The sequence below is a fragment of the Tetrao urogallus genome, assembly GCF_951394365.1.
Source record: "Tetrao urogallus genome assembly, chromosome: 7".
In the NCBI taxonomy this organism is placed as follows: domain Eukaryota; kingdom Metazoa; phylum Chordata; class Aves; order Galliformes; family Phasianidae; genus Tetrao; species Tetrao urogallus.
Genome location: NC_136820.1, coordinates 48,042,796 through 48,063,224, shown reverse-complemented (window position 1 = coordinate 48,063,224; position 20,429 = coordinate 48,042,796). Strand labels below are relative to the sequence as shown.

Here is a 20,429-nt window from a genome sequence, read left to right as displayed (position 1 = left end):
AAGTTTTCGCTATTTTTTTTTCTCCCGTAACTTTCTGCTCTGAGAGCGGTTCGTGTGCCGAAAGAGAAGAAAAAGAAGAAAAAAAAAAGGGTGTTTTTTTTTTTTTTCTCTCTCTTTCCAAACCCTCCGAAACCCAAAAGATAAAATTACTGGATCTAAAAATAAAGCCGTGGTTTAAAGCTTCCCCCACCCTCTCCGATCTCCCACCCCTTCCACCCCTCTCTCGCCTTTCTCCTCCCTCCCTCCCTCTCTGCCTCTTTCTGTGTGTTTGCGTTTGACAAAGAAATTATTTGAACTTCCCACTGCCTCATAAAAAGGAAACAGAAGAGAGCGGCTTTGACATATGGATGTGATTTTTCTGCTCTGAGACAGATGCACGCGGAAAACAACCAGCACCGGGGCCGCGGAGCTGAGCGAAGCCGAAGTCGCTCCGCTTCTTCACATGGGTTCCTCCGTTGCCTTTCGGGAGCTGCCCGCATCTCAGCCATGAGAAAGCGAAGCAAAGGACCGGGTTTTCTCGTCATGTGCCTTTCTGGCTAAAAACAAACAAACAAAAACAAACAAGCAAACAAACACCGGTTCTGGAAAGTGAGGGGGGGGGGGGGGGGGGAGTTGGAGGGAGGGAAGGAGAAGGAGAAATCATCTGCGAGAGGAGCGCTGAAGACCTCTCCGTCCTCCAACTTCCCCGAGAGAGCGTGGATGCTGAAGGAGCCCCTTGGATATGGGATCATATCTGGTTTATCACAGCCTGGGTTTGATCCTCTGCTGCTCCGTGCTGAGCTCTGTCTACGCTCTGGTGAGTGCCTCCCATCCTTCTTTTCTCGGCTGTTTCCCTTGACGAGTAAAACCGTTCTGCTTTTTGGGGGGATTTGAGGAAGCAGAGAGCCACTTTTGCAGCCCCGGTGGCTGATCTCGCTGCTTTCCGAGCTGCTGCACCAGATGAAATTAAAAATGTCTGTGCTTCCCGGAGAGTTTGAATCACTTTTCAGTCCCTCCGGACGGGAGCGCGTGTAGTTTGACAGGGAGCTGCTCCGGAAAGGCGTTTTGGGGGATCACTCAAAAGACACCTCCCAGGAAAGGGCGATTTTTCCTTTTTTTTCCTTCCTTCCTCTCTGTCTCTCTGCCTCTCTTCTCTGTCTCTGTCTCTCTCTCTCTCTCAAAAAAAAAAAAAAAAAAAAAAAAAAAGAAGGACGTTTAATTTCATTTCATTACGTTTCCATTTAATCTTCCTAATTTGCAAATCTGCAAAACAGTGCCTTGCTTTCCGAGATTGATTTTGGAGAGCGTGGGGACTGCAGACAGTTTACACACAGGAGCAAACTGTGAAAGTAGTATTAACCCTTTGCTCCTGGCACTATTTTCACCTGCTCCTGCTCACACCAAGGGAGAAAACCTTTACAGAGGTGACCAAAAAGGGCTAAAGGCTGCCCAAGCTGCCTTGATGGTGGTGATGGGCAACTGGTTGAGATCCACAGACGCTCTCTCACCAAAGTCCTGCCACAGAAATCAAGTCACGCAGAAATCAGCCACCAGATATCAACTTGCTGGGTGTGCTTTGCTTCCTTTCTCATCCCTGATGGAGTGGTGATGGGTGGCATCAGCATCGCTTGGTCAGTTCTTGGTGTAGGAAGTGGCACAGCCACCACCTGACCACCAGACACCACTTAACGCGGTGTCTGCTCTCCAGGAGGGATGGAGATCATAGAAATCATAGAACTATTAAGGATGGAAATGACCTCTCAGATCATCTAATCCAACTGAGGTGTGTTGGGCAAAGGGTTGACTCCAGTGCTGGTTCTGTTCGGGTCCTCTCCAATGAGCTGTCACATTCTTTTGGGTTTGGTAGGAACTCATGCAGTGGCAGGTGGGGAGGTATTTCCCCATTTCCAGCATCGTGCTGGGGGGAAACATCAATATATGAGAATAGACAACATCTTGGAAAACAGTCTCTGTCACAATCCATCCCGGTCTTGATCTAACTAATCTTAACTCAAAGGCCAAAGAAAAGTGAGGGGTGCTGAGGGGCAGAAAGTGTAGGTACAGTGAGGCTTTAGTGACATCTGAGGTTTCTCCCATGTTCTTGGGTGGTTAGCATCTCATCACCACGGTGACTTTGCCGCTGTGTCAGGACAGGCTCTGTGGATCTGTAACACCTGCTGTCCCATATACAGCCATAATGCTGCCGGAGTCAGCATCAAGAATCCCGTTAGGGCTGAAACAGCTCCATTAGAGCTGAGCAAACTTCAGTATCTAGAAAAGATAGGCAAGAACTGACAGCCCACCTTTACTCCCTGTCCCATTTTGGGTCCCTGTCCCAGTACATCCCTGTATCACCAGAAGACACAAGGAACAGCCAGTGAGCCATGCCTCAGTGTCTGCTATCTCCTGTAGCTGTTCAGGAACTGCAGAGTTAACCTGTGAAAAAAAACACTGAGGGTAGCTGCAGAATGATTGGGATGGAAGGACTTAACTTAGAGCTAGACTGTGTGACAGCTTTGCTGGGCTAAGAGCGGTACCCAGTCCTCCATCAAAGGGTCAGGAGGATTCTCTTAGAATGATGCAGTGAGTTCTTAGAACTTCAGGGCATGATTTATCTGTCTGGGGCAGGAGGATGTGAGGTTTGAAGACATGGGACTGCAGGATATGAGATTGGAGGACATGGGGACTGGAGGGCATGAGGTTGGAGGTTGTGGAACTGGAGGACGTGAGTTTGGAGAGCTGTGGTTGTCGGGCTCTTGCTGCTCAATCCTTTGCATCCAGAGCTGGTGAAGCCCAAAGCACCGTGCCTCCTAAATCTGAAGCTGTCATTCCCTTTGATCAGTAGGCAAAAGTGGCAAAAAAAGTGAGAAAGGGATGGGGAATGATGTTTCTGATGGTCTGCGCTGGTGCTGTGTGTGTGTCCCCACATTAAATCTAAGCATGGGGGAATTCAGGTACACTTTAAATTGCAATGGGAGTGGGTTCCATTGCAAAAGGAGTGGGTGATGCTCCTGCTCTCCTCCAAACCCCGCAGCAATCTGGGGAAGCCCTCCTCCTTGCCTTTCCCGGGAATATTCCTAATTAACACGTGCTTAAGTGGTGCAGAAATCAGTTTATCCGATTGAGTGCTTTGCACTCCAGTCTGGAAAGAAGAGGGGTGACATTTGGGTCCATTTTTCTATTTGGCGAGAGCAGCCTGAGTCTGACAACTCTGTAGATGCAGGCTTGAAAAGATGATGCATGCAAAAGGAGCTTTAAAAGTGGGTTCGAACACCAGCACGAGAGGAGAAGTTCAGATTTTGGCACTGTCTTTATCAGGAAAGCACTGCCAGAACCTGCTTTGCAGGAAAACCTCCCCGTGTCCCTCCTCCAGCCAATACCCCCATGGTTTGCTCTGCTGAGCTGTTCAGTTCTCAGTTTCGTCCTCAGCTTGAGCCTGCTTATCTCTGTCAGAGATACTAAGAAGAATAATTTAAATATATACATAAAATAAAGCCATGCCCTGCTCAGATGTTGCTGCGGGATTTGGGTTGGAATAACTCAGTTTGGGAAATGGGTAACAGCCTGAGCCAAGTGCGAGTTCTGCATGGTTAGGAAAAGTGGGTGCAGGTGTGGTGGAAAAAAGACACCAAGCGTTGCCTTTCTGCCATCCTCCAGTGCCTCTCAGGAGGTGCTGCCCCTCTGGAGACCGTGCTTGGCCAGCAGAATGGGCTCAGCTCTGCCTGTTGGTTCCCCAGCTCTGGCCCCTCTGCTTGGGCACTGCTGAAGTTTGGTTTTGCAGAGGAGCTGGGACGCTCCCCTGAAAATTCAGGGGGTGTCAGTAAAGGATTGGGAGCCCTTTTCTGGTGGGAATTACCCAAAATGGGGACGAGCTTGGCCAGGTCTTCGTCAGGACAGTTGGATTAGATGATCCTAGAGGTCTTTTCCAACCTTTATGATTCTGTGGTTCAGGAGAGTCTCAGCCCTCACTCCAAAAGAGTGTCCACGCCAGTGCTGATGTTGCTCTCCAGCAGGAAGGTAGGAATAAGAAAAGTTGTCCTGCTTCACCCTGGAGGAGCACCAAGTAACAGAGATCCCAAAGCTCTGCAGCAAAGCATTGGATTAAGGAGGTGTTGGTCGATGCTTTGCTCTTTGCTTCACACCTTGTCCATCCCTCTGATCAGAACCACCTCTTAATGGATTTGGAAAAGGGAAGGATTTCAGACTGAACCATTCATAGCTGGAAAGAAAAAAAAAAAACAAACACAAAAAAACCCAGCACGTATTCTCCCTGAGAATGGGGCCAATAGTAAAAACAATAATCATCAAATAATCCTACATAGAGATCCTGCAAATCCCGACTACTGTCTGAATTCATTAAATAAAGGCAGCCTCCAAGTGCAAGGAAACAATATCCAAAATGTTCTTTTTCTCCACACAAGCTTGGGAATGTGCCCATCCCTGCCCGTGTATTTATGAAAGATATGGGGTTTTTTATTGTACTTTGGGATTAGCAGATATCCCTGGACTATAAAATACCCGACCGCAAAATATAAAGCAAACAGGGCTCTGCATCAGGGCAATACATGGGCTGTGATTTCACCCTGCTGAAGCCTAAAGCGCTCAGTGGCAAATCTGACCTGAGCAGCTGGGTTTGGTGCAGAGGGAACAGAGAATGCAATGGGGCAAATATGCATGCAGAGGGTCAAGACTTGAGGATACGAAACCTGAGGTGTGCCTTTTAGGTCCAAGCAGTTGTTTGGTTTCTGACCTCCTAGAAATAGCTCCAAAGCGCTGCTTTGGGATCAGTGGGGTTTATCCTTGGGATAGCAGTGTGCTTGCAGTCCCAGCCAGGGGTAACCCAGTTCAGACAGCTCAAGCAGGAACAGCTGTTGTCTCCATCACCAGACCACCAAGCAGCCCCTGTCCTCCCATGTCCACGTGCAAAATGATGCTGAGATCCCTGCCCTGACAGCAGGAGTCGTCTCACATCTTTGCATCATTGATTTGGCATCCGTTCTCTTCCTGGAAAAGAGAAGCTCTGGGGAGACTTGAGGGTGGACTTTCAGTATCTAAAGGGGCTGTATGAAAAAAGGAGACAGTCTCCTTTAGCAGGGTCTGTTGTGGTAGGATAAGGGGAAATGACTTCAAGCCAAAAGAGGGGAGATTTAGACTGCATGTAAGGAAAAAGCTTTTTTGCAGTAAGGACAGCGAGGCACTAGAAGAACTGCCAGAGGGGTGATGGATGCTCCAATCCCTGCAGACACCCAAGCTCAGGCTGGATGGGGCTCTGAGCACCTGATGGAGCTGTGGGTGTCCCTGTTCACTGCAGGGAATTGAAACAGATGACCTCTACAGGCCGCTTCCAACTAAAACGATTCTATGATTCTGTAAATCCATTCCTGGGCACACCAATAAGGGGCCATTGGTGGAAGATGCTGGCTGGAGGCTTTGACCCCATAGGGATGTGCTTGGGAATTCACTGCTCAGCCACCTGATGAAACACAGTTGAAATCAGTCCCTGATCTGCAGATATTTGGGGCATAGACATACACCCATTGTGCCTTGATTTCTCAGGAGTTGAGGATATCCTCTGATCCAACCCTACCTGGGAAGTGGTCCTCAGGTCCTCATCACTGCCAAGCTGCTCCATCCTCACCCCCCACTGCTGCAAGATAGTGATGATGATCAGTGCATATTTACATGCTGATGGGACCACCTTGCTGTTCAATCCCACTGGGCTCATCACAGACTTTTGGGCCTTAATTCCTCCCAGTTCCCTTGCTGTTGACCAAAGTGAAGACCTCAACAGGCTCAGCCAGTGTTAAAGATCAGACACCTTGCCCTGGCACTGAGAATTTGCTCTCTCCCTCTGCATCCACATGGATGCTATAATAACCGTGTGGATCTCAGCCTAAATTTCAGCTGACCTTACAAGAATTGCTGTAACGAGGGTGATCTTTGTGCTGCACATTTTGCAGGATGGTTCCATTAATGAGTGACACTTGGAGCTGAAATGCAACCAGCAGAATTCCTGCCTGGGTCTGATCCTGAGCTTGCATTTGTCATGGGAACATCCAAACTCGTGCTTGCTACACTTGGCTTGATATTAACCTGTCATTTCCAATGAGGCCAGGCTGACCCTTATTACTAATCAGCAGGGCTCTATGCTTTGGGAGTATCCCTTCCCTGTGGAGGCCCAGCTTGGATTGACTTCCAGAAACCTGATTTCCAAGAATGGAAAATTCTGGATGGATGACACCCTCTTATCAGGCTGTACTTTGATCCTCCTATTACACAAATCTCCCTGAGAGCACTCAGGCGATGTTTTCGTTGCTGCAATCTTCTGCAAGGCTGTCCCATCTTTCTGCCTACACATTTTTCCCTTTAGCCAGCAAAGCAGAAAGTGGACTTCTCTGCCCCTTTTCCCTCTCACTCCTCCAGCGTTCCTGGCTCGAAGCATTTCAGCAGTGCAGGGATTGTGCTATCCCTGTGTGAGAGATAAATATTTCAAGCGTTGTAGCTGGGGTGAAGGGAAGTCAAGGGGAGAAAGCCATTTATCTTCTCCTTCACTCTCTCTTGTTGGGGCAGCCTTATATTTCAGAGAACACTGGAGGGACACCAGAGTACAGACAGCAGGAAGGTGTTGGCCTGATGCTGTGACACATGAAAATAAACCCAATGAAACAGCTCAGAAAGGAACGATCCCACTTACCCACAACTCCACCTCCTTCTCCTCCATGAGATGATTGAGCTCCCTGAGCTGGCGTGAAAATAACTCAGGATGGGAAAAGGGAAATAAATGCAGAAGGTTTGTTGCTGGGTCAGTGAATGGTGTCTGCACATCAAAGGTTTGGATGAGCTCCTGAGACACACGAGGGAGAGATTGGGTTGCACCGGTGGGGGCAATAAGGAGAGCCAGCGATGTGTGCAGCTCTACCCTGACACCACACATCATTATCCTCCAGCATAAATCCCCCCACTCCTCCTTTTGACAGATCCACACCCCGTCCCAAGCCTGCTGTGAGGTCTGCTGTAATACCTTTTGCTCTTGGCAGTAAATGCACACACAGCAAGGTGTGAGGAGCATAGGCTTCACTCTACTTCTGAACCTCGCCTCCCTCAGCCAGACTATTTAATCATGAGCACCATTCTTGGCAGAGTTTTCATCTGGGCAGATGAGCAGTCTTCCAGATAACGTTCCCAAGAGCTGGTTCAGGATAACACAGGGACTGGATGTCATCTCATTCTCCATTTGGAGAAAAATGAGTTTGGGCTTGTAGGCATGAGATGTGCCATCTTGCTTGGCTTCAAGACCAGGACACAGGACCCAGCCCCTTTATTTAGCAGCAAACAGGGACTTCCAAGTCTGAGAATTGGCCTGGAGACAGCACAGCCATCCAGTCCTAGCCCACCTCTCTGACTCTGACCAAAGTACAGAACAAGTTAGCCTTCAAAGTCCAAATGCATTATGTTTTTTTCACTGTAAAAACCTCAAATATCCACCGTTTTCCAGATAATGGGCTCAACCAGGGCAGACCTGTCCTCCTGGAAAAGAAACCCCTTAGACTGGTGTATGGGGCAAGCACTGGAGATAGCAGTTGCTGTCTCAGCACCCAAGGCAGGCTGGTTATCTCACTTCTCACATGGCTGCCCCACTGTTAATCAGGGTTCCTCGATGTTATCTTTATGTCTGTCTTTCTCTCTCCAGGCATTTCTGCGTATCTGTTTGCTTGGTCTTGTCACACTGAGAGCAAGAAGCAGTCACAATTGCATCTGTAAAGGCAGATTTGAAAGTCACTGTGCATCCTTAGAAAACCTTATCTTCCCTGTACTGAACCTTGGCTTGGGACTTGATTTGTTTTTTTTTTTTCTTTTTTTTCTCTTTTTCATTTCTGTGTGTTTTAACAGAAAAGTGAGCATTATGCAAAACTTAGCTTATTTTTACCAGGGGTTAAGGGACAAGGTGCTCTGAAGAGGAAGTTAGGGAGTTGCAAAGTCTTGGGGGTGTAGCAGAGAACAAGTGATCATTTAACTGAGACCCAATGGAGTGTTGGGGGACTCCAACGCTGTTTAGGACCACTAGTAACTCATTTAACTGCTGACCCTGTGGATCCAAACACATTAGGAAATTCCTAATCTCCTCCAGGAGGGAATTACCAGCAGCTCCTATTGTTTTGTAGTGCTACAAACCAAACTCAATCAAAGTATTGGGATGATATGCACGAACTTTGCAAGCTATTTCCATCTATCCAACTTTTATTGCCTGAACTCCTGCCTCACCTCAGTGTTACCTTGACTTTCTTCTTGGCGTTTTGACTCCAGACCACTTTTCCTTTCAGGCACTGAGCAGTTGGAGTTAAAATAGATTTGAGAAAATGGCCATGGCGAGTGGTTGCAAGGAAATGACCTGTTTCCCCTTGCTGCACTAAAGAATAAGATCAATAAAGCAACATTATGCAGAGTATCTATTTCATGGTTAGCAGTTTCACTCAGCTCAGAGAAAATACAGGAAATTTCTTTTAAAAATAAAAGTGAGAGAGAGCTGATAAGAAGTGCTAAAAGATGCCCAGTGCATACAACTTTGAAACCTTGTGTTGTGGGCTTACCAAAAGCCATCTGCTTATCAAACCTTTTCACCTTTCAGAATTGACATCAGGGTTTTCTCCAAGCCTGTGTTTTCTTGCAGTGCTCTTGAGGTTATGCTGAATTAATTGCTTGTTGAAAAATGACCTCTTCAGATGAGATTGGGAACTGAGATTTAGCTCTTCCGTTGCATTTCTGCATGCTTTCAGGCATTTTTTTTTCGCTGTACGTGCAGTAAAGGCACAGAGGACTTGTAGGGACATTGTTTTGTGATCATGGTGGGTATGGATTGACAATTGGACTGGATGATCTTAGTGGTCTTTTCCAACCTTAACAATTTGATGATTCTGTGAGCAAAGGCGCGCTTGGAAAGATGGCTCATTTTTATTGTTCTTCCCAGAAAAGAATAAAAGAGACAGAGATGTCTCTATAGGTGCAGAGGTGAAAAAGTGTTCCCATTCTAAATAACCATGCTCACTAAATCATATGCCTGCAGGTGGTCAGAGGTGGTCAGACGCACTGCATCTAATGCAGACATAACTTGTTTTCACTTGAGCTGACTTACCAGGACTGTCAAGTCCCAGTAGTGTTTCCCCAGGCTAGCCACTGGATGGGGACAAAGCAGGACGTAGCTGATTTCCCATGCCTAGCTTTAGATATCAGCAATGTGTATTCATGCATCTCAGAGCTGCCTGGTGTCCTCAAGGGACCCACTCAGCCACAGAGCATCCCACCTCAGGTCATCTGTGGTTGCACCCAAAAGACACTGGGTGGGCTTGGAGGTCTCATTTCCTCAGCTAGTGAAGGCATGAGGTTTGGTGCAAAACTATTATGTATGCACACCCATACAAGTAGGCGTGTGGGCAAAACTCTGTGTCTCTGACTCATGCTGCAGCATTGTTAAATAGTCTCGGAGCATCCCAGCATATAACCCCACAGCAGAGCACCATCTTCATCTCCATTTCATTTCCCACCACGACTGGTGTTTCTCTGTCAGCCTTTCACCACCACAATGAAGTGTGTTTGTTGTTTTTTGCCTCATTCCTGGGATCAGATTTTCTCTCTGATTTGCCTTAACCTCATCATAGAAACCACAAAGCTCAAGGGGCCAGAGCATTCTGCTGGCATAAATCAGTGGTGTTCCTGTGGAGTACAGAAGGACCAAGAGTCTCATCTGATGTCAATCAGCATCACTGCAGGGAAATAAGAGAGCCAGGGGGTGATTTGGAGTAGCCCAGCTAGCACATTCTGGTACTAGCCTCTTGGCCCTGGGTTGCCTCTGGATGGAAAGGGACAGGATTCTGCAAGCTGAGAGATCTGGGTCGGATGACAAGCTCCTAGATTCCACATGCTTCTCCAAACCATGTACAGCCATGCTTCAGTAGCTTTTTTTGTGGCTGGCTGCCTTGTGCAATGAATGTCTTTTTGAAAGCATTTGAAGACAAGCAATTTGGGGGAGGATCTCAGAGGGAGGGTATGTCACTCTTGCTTCTGGCTATGGTGGTGGTGGGAAGGGTGATAAGCATGCTGGCAGGCTGGATTTGACTCAAACCACAGGACGGGGCTGAATTCAGCAGTTGATTTGGGTCCATTCTTAAAGGCAGTCAAATCATAATGTTTGAATGTAGGAGATTTGAGCAAATTCATCATCAGTGTTTCAAGTAGACTGAGCAATAGACAGTTGCTTTTTCTTCTTTCCTAACTCACTTCCAATGCTGATTTCGTCATGGCATTCTTTGGTGTCATGGACAGCATCAGTTTGATCAACAAATTGAGCTTAAGATGGTTTTTGCACATACTTTGTAGGACTGTAAATGGGAAATTAGGCCATTCAAAGTCACAGCTAATGTGTATTCCTAATTTACTCTGTCATCAGCAAAAGATGACTCAGGTTTCTGCAGGAGCAGGGGGAGGGGAGAGTGCTTCAGCTGCTGAAAATGGAACAACATCAACCCTTGTTTTTCACCCTGGTAAGGATCCAGCCCTGGTTCTGTGCCAGCAAGTCTGCACACTAAGAGGATCTCCATAGGGGTTGATGTGGGTATGTGCTCAGCTGAGCTGACTCAGCTGACGGGGAGATAAGGTCTTTAAGTTACCCAGATAAGCATAACGATGGCCAAGCCAGAGGGTCAACAGACTGCCATCTACAGAGCTGGGTAGAGCCCTAGCAAACCTGGATACCCGACTCCTTTCTCAACCCCATTCCTAGATCCTCTACACCCTCTAAGAGCACCAGCCTTAGTTATTGACACCACTAGTAACTCCCCAAGAGAATCAATTATATGTTGTCTCACTGCTGTGACAGTGGTCGTTGCTTCTCTTCTGGATTTTCTTGCTCATCGCCTTCCCTTTTACCTTTTGGTAACCTTTTGTTTTTCCATGCTCTGTTGCTGGACCCAGCTGCTGCCAAAATGGACATCTAAGATAAAATGAAAGAGAAGAACACTTCATTGAGGTACACCTCCCTAGGATTCAGAGTTAACACCTTGTAGAGAGCAAACTAGGCAAAGATCTGTGGTTTATGCCTCCAAAGGTGTCTTGTCATGAAGGCCAAGCTTCCAAGGACAATGCAAAACAGAAGGAGTCGGGAAGAGAAGGATGTTTGTTCCATCAAAGCCCCAGCACATGCATCCTCTGCCAGCCTACATGCTACAAGGTCAGGGAATACACTACTGCACGTCTGGCAGTCACTGGAACAGATCCCACATCTACAGATCATCCATTCCTATCTGGAAGCTTTGTATATGAGACCACACTGACTTGGGTTAAAGATATCACAGCCGTATGGATGTGGACACAGTTAATGGTGACAGAGAATGAGATACAGCTGATTTATTTCCTTCCACAGGACTAGTGTGGCCCCATGGACAGGGATCCCAGACTGCAGCAGATCCCACTCCATGGATGCCCAGCTCACTCTGTATTGCAGCTGCATCTGAAGCATTAACAACCCTGAAACAGGGCTCTGTTAGCACCTCAAGCAGCAGCCACCAACTTGTGCTCCTGGAGCATGAAAATGCCTTTATCCCTGCCAGAAGATGGATGGATACCCCCCTGCAACGTGCTCCAGGGTTGATTTGGCTCCAGGGCCACCTGCAATGGGGCTTTCTGTTCTGAGCACCCACTCCAATCTGTTTCATCTCCCATTGGGGCCACCAAAGCTTTACTCCCCTCCAAGCTTCCCCCTACATCTCCTACACCGTCTCTGCCCTCACCTCCAGGTGAGCACCATGTCAGCATCCCATATTCATGCTCCTTCCCAGTTCCAGAAGGGACAGCAGAAGGAGGAGGAAGGGGGGATGCTGGAGCTGACCGGCTGGAGTGAGGACGTCATGCCTCAGAGCAGCCTGCACAGCACTGAGGGCTTAATGTGCCGTAATCACAGAGCTGGCCTTGTTGTAACTGCACCCCGTCTCCCAGTGCTGCTGGCAGCTCCTGCACTCCCTGCTTGTGGGATTTTTTGGAACAGATCCCCCCCAAGCAAAAGGAGAGGAGCCTGAAGGGAGGAGGGGAGAGCACAGGGAGTGGGGTGTTGACCTGCTTTGGCCACAGACAGTTCTGGCCCTATCGGGAGGTGAATCGGGACATTAATCAGTATTACGGGGATTGGGACAGGGTCAGATACCTGTGGTTTGAGGCGTGCTGGCAGGGCTCAGCATTGCCAAAGTCATAATACCACACACTGCTCATGAAAGAGCAGTGCTGCGATGTTCCAGGGAGGAATGGTGCTGGGGGGGCGGAGGGGGACGGTGATGGGCAAGGGCTAATGAGGGTGGAAGGGTAAAGGTGAAGGGAAAAGGAAAAAAGAATAGAAAGAAGACCTCTCCGTGGGTTTCCTGGCAGGAGAGCAAGAAGAGAGAGCTGCCTACTTTATAGCCTCCCTGCCAATCCTTTGCCTTGCCTCTCCTAACCTCCATGCAGAGGGCTTGCTTCACATCGCTTCCCACAAGTTATGAGAGCATGCAAAATGACCAACAGCAACCAAGATGGTAGAGGAAGAAGAGAATGCAGAACCCTGTGGCTGAAACAGGAACATAGGAGAGAAATCAATGAGATTCCTGTTCCTGGGAAGGTGGGAGTAGAGGAGACAAGGCCCTTTCATTGCCCCTGTGATTGAAGCTGCTTTGCCCTCCAGGGAGTGGCCTATGTGAAAAAGGGACCCTGCTGCTTCTGGCTTTCAGGTATTATAATGTCTTAAGAGAGCTCTCAAGAGTTCAGGTACGGGTCCACCAGCCTGCAGAGCTCTCCATGTTGGTTTCTCATCACATGTGGTAGGACACAATAGTTGGGCTCACAGGATGGGATATCATAGAATCCTAGAATGGCAAGGATTGGAAGAGACCTCGCAGGTCATCTAGTTCCAAACCCTTGCTGCCAGCAGGATTGCAAACCACTACATCAGTTATCACATCAGGTTGCTCAGAATCCCATCCAACCTGGCCTTGAACGCCTTCAGGGTTAGGGCACCCACGGATCTGGGGATCTTCTATGGAATTCAAGCAGAGACAGGGATATGAGACTAAGTGCATCCTCTCCATCTCCAAGGGAGGCAGTCCAGGTTCCTTTCATAGGAGGTAAATCTCCAGCAAGAATAGAGATGCTACAACACATACCTAAAGAGGAGCAAAGTCACACCACAGCATGGCTGATTTCTGCCCTTCAGACGTGCCATCAGCCACGTCCGAACATGAGGGCAGGTTGCCCTACCACGGCTAAGTCCAGGCCTGTTGACTCAGCACTGCATCTTTCTCCTCTTTTTTTTCCCGTTCATTACCTTCTTTTGTTTTCATAGCTTTATTGTTGCATCTTTTAACTATGGTGGACTTTAAGCCATCCTCCTTTTTTTCTAAGACAATAATATCATTGTGTTTGTGAAATCGTGGTTAGAGATATCAGCAGGATGTTCTCAAAAGCTTCCTGGCTTCCATGAGCTCTGCACACTCTGAATTTATGGTGCTAGTTGATGCCAACAATTGGCCTTGTACATCTTTTTTCCCCTCTACTATGTAGAAAAATGCCCTTCAGACTCTGCAGTACAATGAACTGGTGAGAGTTTCAGGTGACACCCAGTGCTGTTGTGAAGAGAGGCCCTGCCTTGGGAACCCATGTGAACTAATATATTCCCACAATTATGACAGCTGCCTAAAATATCATGAGATTTTCAAAAAAGGGAAGTTCTGTATTTCTTTTTTCTTCCTTTAATTCTGACACTCTGGAGATAATCATCTCCAGATTCTCTCTGCTACTATACAGGGTAAATGCTTGCTTTTGTTTTAAATGCAAGCTGAGTATCACCCAACACATGACTCCAGTAGCTCAGGCACAAAGAAAACCAGATTTTATAAGTATAAGATAAAGCAGTGAGAACTCACTGTTCTCTTGCTTGGCTGGCTACCCAATGTTCTTGAAGGGTAGGGACAGAGACTGCCTTGCAGTCTGGTACAGGTTCATCCCCCCTTTCTTAGGCATTCTGGGCAGGAGAATCCTCTTGCCTACTCTAAGATGTTGAGGTGTCTCCTTGGACACAGACAATGGAGCTCCAGCCAGCACAGTTTTGACCCTGGGGATCTCAATCTGTATAGACAATGAAGGATCAATTTATTTATAGATGTATAGAGGCCTCAAAGGTATCTGAAATATCTGCCAAGGGAAGGTAGATGCGGCACAGGGCCAACAGGAAGCAATGAAGCAGCAGCTGAAAGCCAAGAGAGATACTGTAGGGCATCAAGTTGAATATGATACCTTGGTGCATGCTACTAAATAGCTTCTGGCAAGGCAAAATCTGGGATTTTCCTCTCTGGGGCTTAGGGAACAAGATAGAGACCTGGAAATGGTACATAAATTCTCACAAGAAGAGATGTTTTCATCTGTTCATTAAGCTGGAGGGACTTGGCCTAGGATATCAGGTGCAGGTGGTACATTTTGGTCTGTGTGGTTATGCTGTAGAAAGGTTTGCACAGTTTCCATTCCGAGTCAAAATCTGAAGCTGCTGTAGAAGCGCAATTAATTGTCACTAATAAAAAATCCACCAAGACAGCAGTGAGGTTGAGAGTCTTCATTTTTCCCTTATGTCCAGAATACCAAGCTCTGAATCAAAGAGTGTCTTTTAAATGGATTAAAAAAAAAGGGGGGGGGAAGCAAGAAAACAAATATTTATTCAAAGATCAGAAGAAAAACACTTGACCAAGGACTTCTGAGGAAATCATGGCAAGTTCCTTTCCCTTCCATTTCATTGCATTTTCATTTTCATGGCTGGTACAGTTACACTATGGATTTCCATCCTCTTCAGAAATATTGGCAGCTGCAAATAGTACCCACTATTCCAGGCTGTACCTCCCTGGGTTTGAGTCTGTAGTCCCCAACTTCACAAGCAGGCATGGACATTCATAAGAGATTTGCAAAGACCATGAAGTCTACCACCAAGGGACAACTGGTTTTCATATAGGGTCCACACCTCCACCAGAAAGTGATGAAAGTCTCTCAAAGGACAGAGAAAGGCTGAAAGCCACTGCTCAGTCAACAGCATCCACATTTCTGTGGCTGAGGGAAGAGTAAGCTACCACTATTTCTATCAGATCATCATGATTCGAAAATTTTGACCTTTAAACTGATAAACGCTGCTGCTTGCTGTGCTTTTGTAGAGGAACTTGGGATCACTTACCAAGACCTTGTCAGCTAGAGTTGCTGGCCTCTGCTGAGCCACACGCTAGCCGATGGGATTAATCTCATTTTACTTGACTTCTACAAAGTTGTTTATTCTTCTATAGTCGGTGGAGAAAGCCAACTAGCACCATTAGAAATATCTTGTCCTGCATGCAAAGTGGTTTGTATCACCTGTTTGCTCTTTTTTGTGGTCTGCAGGAAGACCCTTCACCAACACATGAGGTTAACTTTAGCTGAGGATGGAGACAGCTCTGCACCAAAATAACCTGAGGGCTATTTCCATCTTTTTCAACCATCCCTGGGTAACTTTGAGAAGATCCTTTCTTTTCTGGTTCTTCTATCCTCTGATTTGCTCCTTTGGGCTTATCTATAGAAACATCTAGGTATTAACTGAAATCTAAGGAAGTTATCAACAAAACTACTTTGCACCCAAATTTCTGGGCTTGGGCCATGAGTTCCTCAGAGAAGAAGAGATGTGTTTTGTCCACATAAAGACAAGCATCAAAACAGTAACAGACTGCTGTCTGTGGCTCAGAATGTGTTCGTCCTCCAAATTCGAATGTAAATATCTAGCCTGTGTCTCCCACAGGAGTCACTAACGCAGATCTATTGGCTTCAGAGAAGTGGCTAGTTTTGCCGTGGGCAAGCAGCCAAAGATAACATCTTCCTGTCCTCCCCTTGCTGAATCTATTGTGTCAGTTCAGAGAGCGCTTTATTTTCAATCACAGAAACTCTCTCTAGAGTGACAGGGAGGATGTATACAGAGATTAGAGTTTACAGACTCGGTGATTATAGCAGCTCTTGTTCAGTAGTGTAGTAGCGGAGGATCTGGAGCTGAAGTGAGGGGTTCCCCAGTGTCTGCTCACCCACATAGAGGATGGAGTCCGGCCAGAGAAGCTTTTTCCTTTCTTATTGTCTCTGTTGCAAATCAACATCAGGAGGGGTGAAAAGAATCACAGTTAATGGGTTTGAGAGATCATGACAACCGAAACTTATCACAAAGGCTTTGTGGTTTCAGCAGCCACCCCAAAATAACTATTTTCTCTCTCTGTCTGCATTGGATCACTCATGGATATTGTTTCAGACTCTTGGTAAGCTTAGGAGGAGAAGCTGGGTTTGTGCACTCTAACACTTTGTTTTCTCCAAAACTATCTCCTGTCTCTTCTCATTTGTCATGAAGAAGACAATGAGAATTTTGAACTTTTAGGAGCTGTAGCCTACAGTACTGTTAGGGTAAAATATCTCTTCTTCTAGTTGATTTTTTTCCATGCCAATGCACATTTCATCTGTGGAACTCACTGCTGTAAGACTGCATTACAACCAGAGATGGAAAAGGATTCCTGTTCAGGCATAAAAATGGATTAACATGTAATATTTATAACTTCTTTGGAAGATTAAAGGTACCGTGAAATTTGGAGACATAAGGCAATCTATTTCCTCCGGACAAAATGATAGCCAAAATAAAGGCCAAGAAGTTTGTTCCAAAGGAAGACTGTTTAATAGTTGTGTATCACAACATTTCTTCTGACTTTATGTAAAGCAAGTGGCTTTGGCCAGAATCAAAGACTTTGATTTTTTTTTTTTTTTTGAGTATCACAAGGGCATCACAAAGGCATCAGTTCCTTCAGGCAGAGGCCAGAGACCTGCTTCTTCCTCTCACTCAACAAAGCAGAGAGTTTGATGTGATGTAGTTATGAGCATTCAAAGACTCCAGCAAATTCCAGAAGTCTTTGAAGGACAAAAATGCTTTGCCCACAGGAGAAGGAGTCCAAGATCAATCTACTCCACTGCTACGTCAAACTCATGAGTACGCACTGGGGTCTCTGCTTTGAGTAACTCCCAGTGGATTTCTCCTCCATGAGAAGCCCTCATCCAGTTACAACTTGAATCTTTCATGCCACTACATCCCTCAGCAAGGAATCCCATGAATCCCACTCTTCCTGTGTCGCATATGAAGACATCTACCACCTCCTAATGCCGCAGTCCCACATTATCACGCCGCAGTGTTTGCAGCCAAGCATTGCCAAGTGCTGTTAAAACCCACCCTTCTCCCTCCCTGGAAAACAAAGCGATCTTCAGAGGTCTTCTAAGACCACGAGGATGTGCTTTGTTTGGGATCACTTACCAACGACCTGTCAGCACAGACCCCATTATGTTGTTAAGGGCTCATTAGAAGAATAGTGACTCATTGTTTACGCATCTGCTATAAGCATCCCTTCAGTTCATTGTTTCTGAGCAATCTTGTCCTCGTCTAAGATAACAGAGCCCAGGAATAATGTTTTCTCAAGCATTGGGTGATGACTCATTGCCGTTTCTTGGCTGTGTTTCCAGCAGTCCCATGAACTGCCATAAAGTTACCGAAGCAGCCCTCGAATCAGGGATTTTCTTGCTCACAGTCCGCATTTTCCAGCTTATGTACAACATATCTATATCCTGGAGAAGTCTCTCCAGTACCTGAAAAGAGACTCCACAATCTCACTCAGAACATGGTAAGGACATGGCAAGGCAAGTCCTTGACATCAAAGACTGGAAAGTCGTATGTCCTCCATTTCTTGTGCTGCCCACTTGGAACTGGGGATTGAGACCTCGATCCCTGGAGGCTCCCATGTCCTCTGCCCAGGTTATGGGAGAAATCTTTAACTTCGGCTGCAGACAATAAGGACAGCATTCTTTGGCTGCCATAAAACTCATAATAAGTGCAAAGTTCACCCGTGCAACTCTGTCCTGAGGTAAACTAAGAGCAACCGAGAACTCATGATCCATGAGACTGAGGAGACGTCTGGTCTAGAGAAGATCAAGGGGACACATGATTACAGCCTTCCAACACATAAAGGACTTCTTCACAGAGAAGAAAAAGCTCCTCATGTTGCTCAGGGATAGGAGGTAGTGACCTTAGATTAGAGCAAAGGAAATCACACTGAATGTCAGGAGGAGTTCTAAAAGTACAGTAGGGCAAGGGAGCAGACTACCTTGTAAAAGGAAAGAAGGTCTGTCTCCGAGTTTCTCAAACAGCTCAAGCACCTTGCCAAAGCAATTACAACAGGGCTTGTTCTGTGTTAGACTAGAATCATAGAATCATAGAATTGCTCAGGTTGGAAAAGACCTTAAAGATCACCGAGTCCAACCACAAGCTAACCATACTACCCTAACAACCCTCTGCTAAATCATGTCCCTGAGCACCACATCCAAATGGTTTTTAAATACATCCAGGGATGGTGACTCAACAACCTCCCTGGGGAGCCTATTCCAGTGCTTAACAACCCTTTCTGTACAGAAGTTTTTCCTGTTATCTAACCTAAATTTACCCTGGCACAACTTAAGGGCATTCAGATTAAGAATATGGACACAGTCCTTCCCAGCAGATCTCTAATACGTCAGAAATGCCGTGATTTTCCCAAAGATCACCTCCACCTCCATCTTCCATACCCAAGACCTGTTTATTTTTGTCTGCATTCTCCAAGACAATCTCCTAGAAGTGGATATATTGAATAAAACTTGATTGGGATATTCAGAAACCTTGAGACAACGCTTTCTGCATCCAATTCCTTTTCTGAAGAGGAGAGGAGGAAGCAAACACCTTGCCCTAAACAAATCACTGCATTTTTAACGTGCTCTTGGAAGAGTGCTTTTTTTGGTTGAGTTTGTTTTTTTTTTGTATCGTGATGATGATGATGAATTGAGGACTGGACAAATTGACTTGCTGTTTTAATGGCTCAATCAGTATGGCCTTCCTCTAGGACAGGGAAGCCTTGCAGCCTGGGAAGAGCTATCTAATGGAGTAGTAAGCTGTTGTTATTTACCCGGGTGACTCTTTCAAGCATTCCATATCTGAGTTGTCAACAAAACCTTCCTTTCTCAAGCAGAACGAAAGCGATTTGCCTCCAGCGAGGCCGGGTTTCCTTTGTTATGTAACTGTCAGTGGCCTCCGAGTTTAACTGTGTAATTAGATTCTCCACACTTGGCTTCGGTTCAATGGGTTTCTTATTCACAGCCCATAGCTGCCAGGCACTCGCACGGCGTGCCTGTATCTTGAAGACATCTTTCAGTGCCCTGACTATATACATGTGCATTAAAGGTGCAATCAAAGCTGCAAACTCCCAAGTATGCCCAGACCCAAGTGCATGACCACGTTGACAGCTGCTCTGCATCACTGGAGCCCTGCAAAAACAGTGAATGCAGGCTAGCCACATTGCTCTCTGCAATCTTCGTTGTGCTTACTTTGTTGGTAGTGCGTTCTGCTGAGTGTTTAATACATACTCCATGCCATGACTTTCTGGTAGGCACATAAAGTCACTGCAGAGCCAGGTGCATGAGCACAGCAAGGACCAGGATCAGCCTGCACTAGGGACAGGTGATCCATGTGGAAACCTGTATCCTCTGAATCTAGACCTGATTTGCACCATCTCTTTGCTTAGATAACAAAGAACTACATAGGCATTGCAACCGTATTTTTCAGTTCTAATTAGTGCTGCTACTCCTCTCTTCCTCCTTTTATGTGGGTTATTATTTCTCCTTCCTCTTGCTCTACCCAGGAAGTGCTGGGAACGCTGCCTTTCATAGAGCTCCCCAGAGGAAGAGCAGATCAATATTTAATTCAATTTCCGTTCCTTTTACCATGGGTTTATCTAATAGTGTAAAATACCTAAGAGGCAGAAGACTGGAATGAGAAAGATTTGTTTGCTAATACCCATAAGGAAGAGAAACAAAAGGGAGCCCTGGTATCATGTATCTCTGCCTGACTTGCAGGAAAAGAGCATATCATTTTCTTGTAAAAATCATCAGGTTGGTCTTGCAATGATATTTCTATGCTACACACTTTAATATTCAGACTTGAGCACCCTCAGGAAGAAGTGGGGTAAATGCTGTCCCACGACAGCAACCATCCCAAACTGATAGTTGCCCAGCCACCCTTGAGATTCCTTACTTGGTCACGAAGCACTTCCAGAGTGATTTACCATCACACAAAACAAATCTGCTAACTGCTACTGAGGAAATGTGTGCGTGTATGTAGTGTCAGGAGCCTGCTCCAAAGACAAGTCATGTGGAGATGCTGCCTTCACTCTCTTCTATGGCATTGAGAGGGCTGAGTAAGGGCTTGGAGAGGGCTTTCCTTCATCTTATGGTTGTGAGCTGATGGAAAACATGCAAGTGCTCTTAGTGGGAGATCAGTGGGCCCACTCCAGTGGGCTGGAGTTAGAAGAGGAAATTTAGTCAGCAGTGAT

The 20,429-nt window shown here is 46.4% G+C and overlaps 1 protein-coding gene across 1 annotated transcript in view; it reads left to right on the top strand.

The window, feature by feature from the left end:
• Positions 1–721: 721 nt before the first annotated feature.
• Positions 722–20,429, top strand: part of PTH1R (parathyroid hormone 1 receptor) — a gene marked incomplete at both ends in the record, with an annotated part of 103,712 nt that continues 84,004 nt past the window's right edge. Inside the window, one exon of the mRNA XM_079538707.1 lies at positions 722–796. Within this exon, the coding sequence (XP_079394833.1) occupies positions 722–796 (75 nt within the window). The remainder of the gene's footprint in view (positions 797–20,429) is intronic.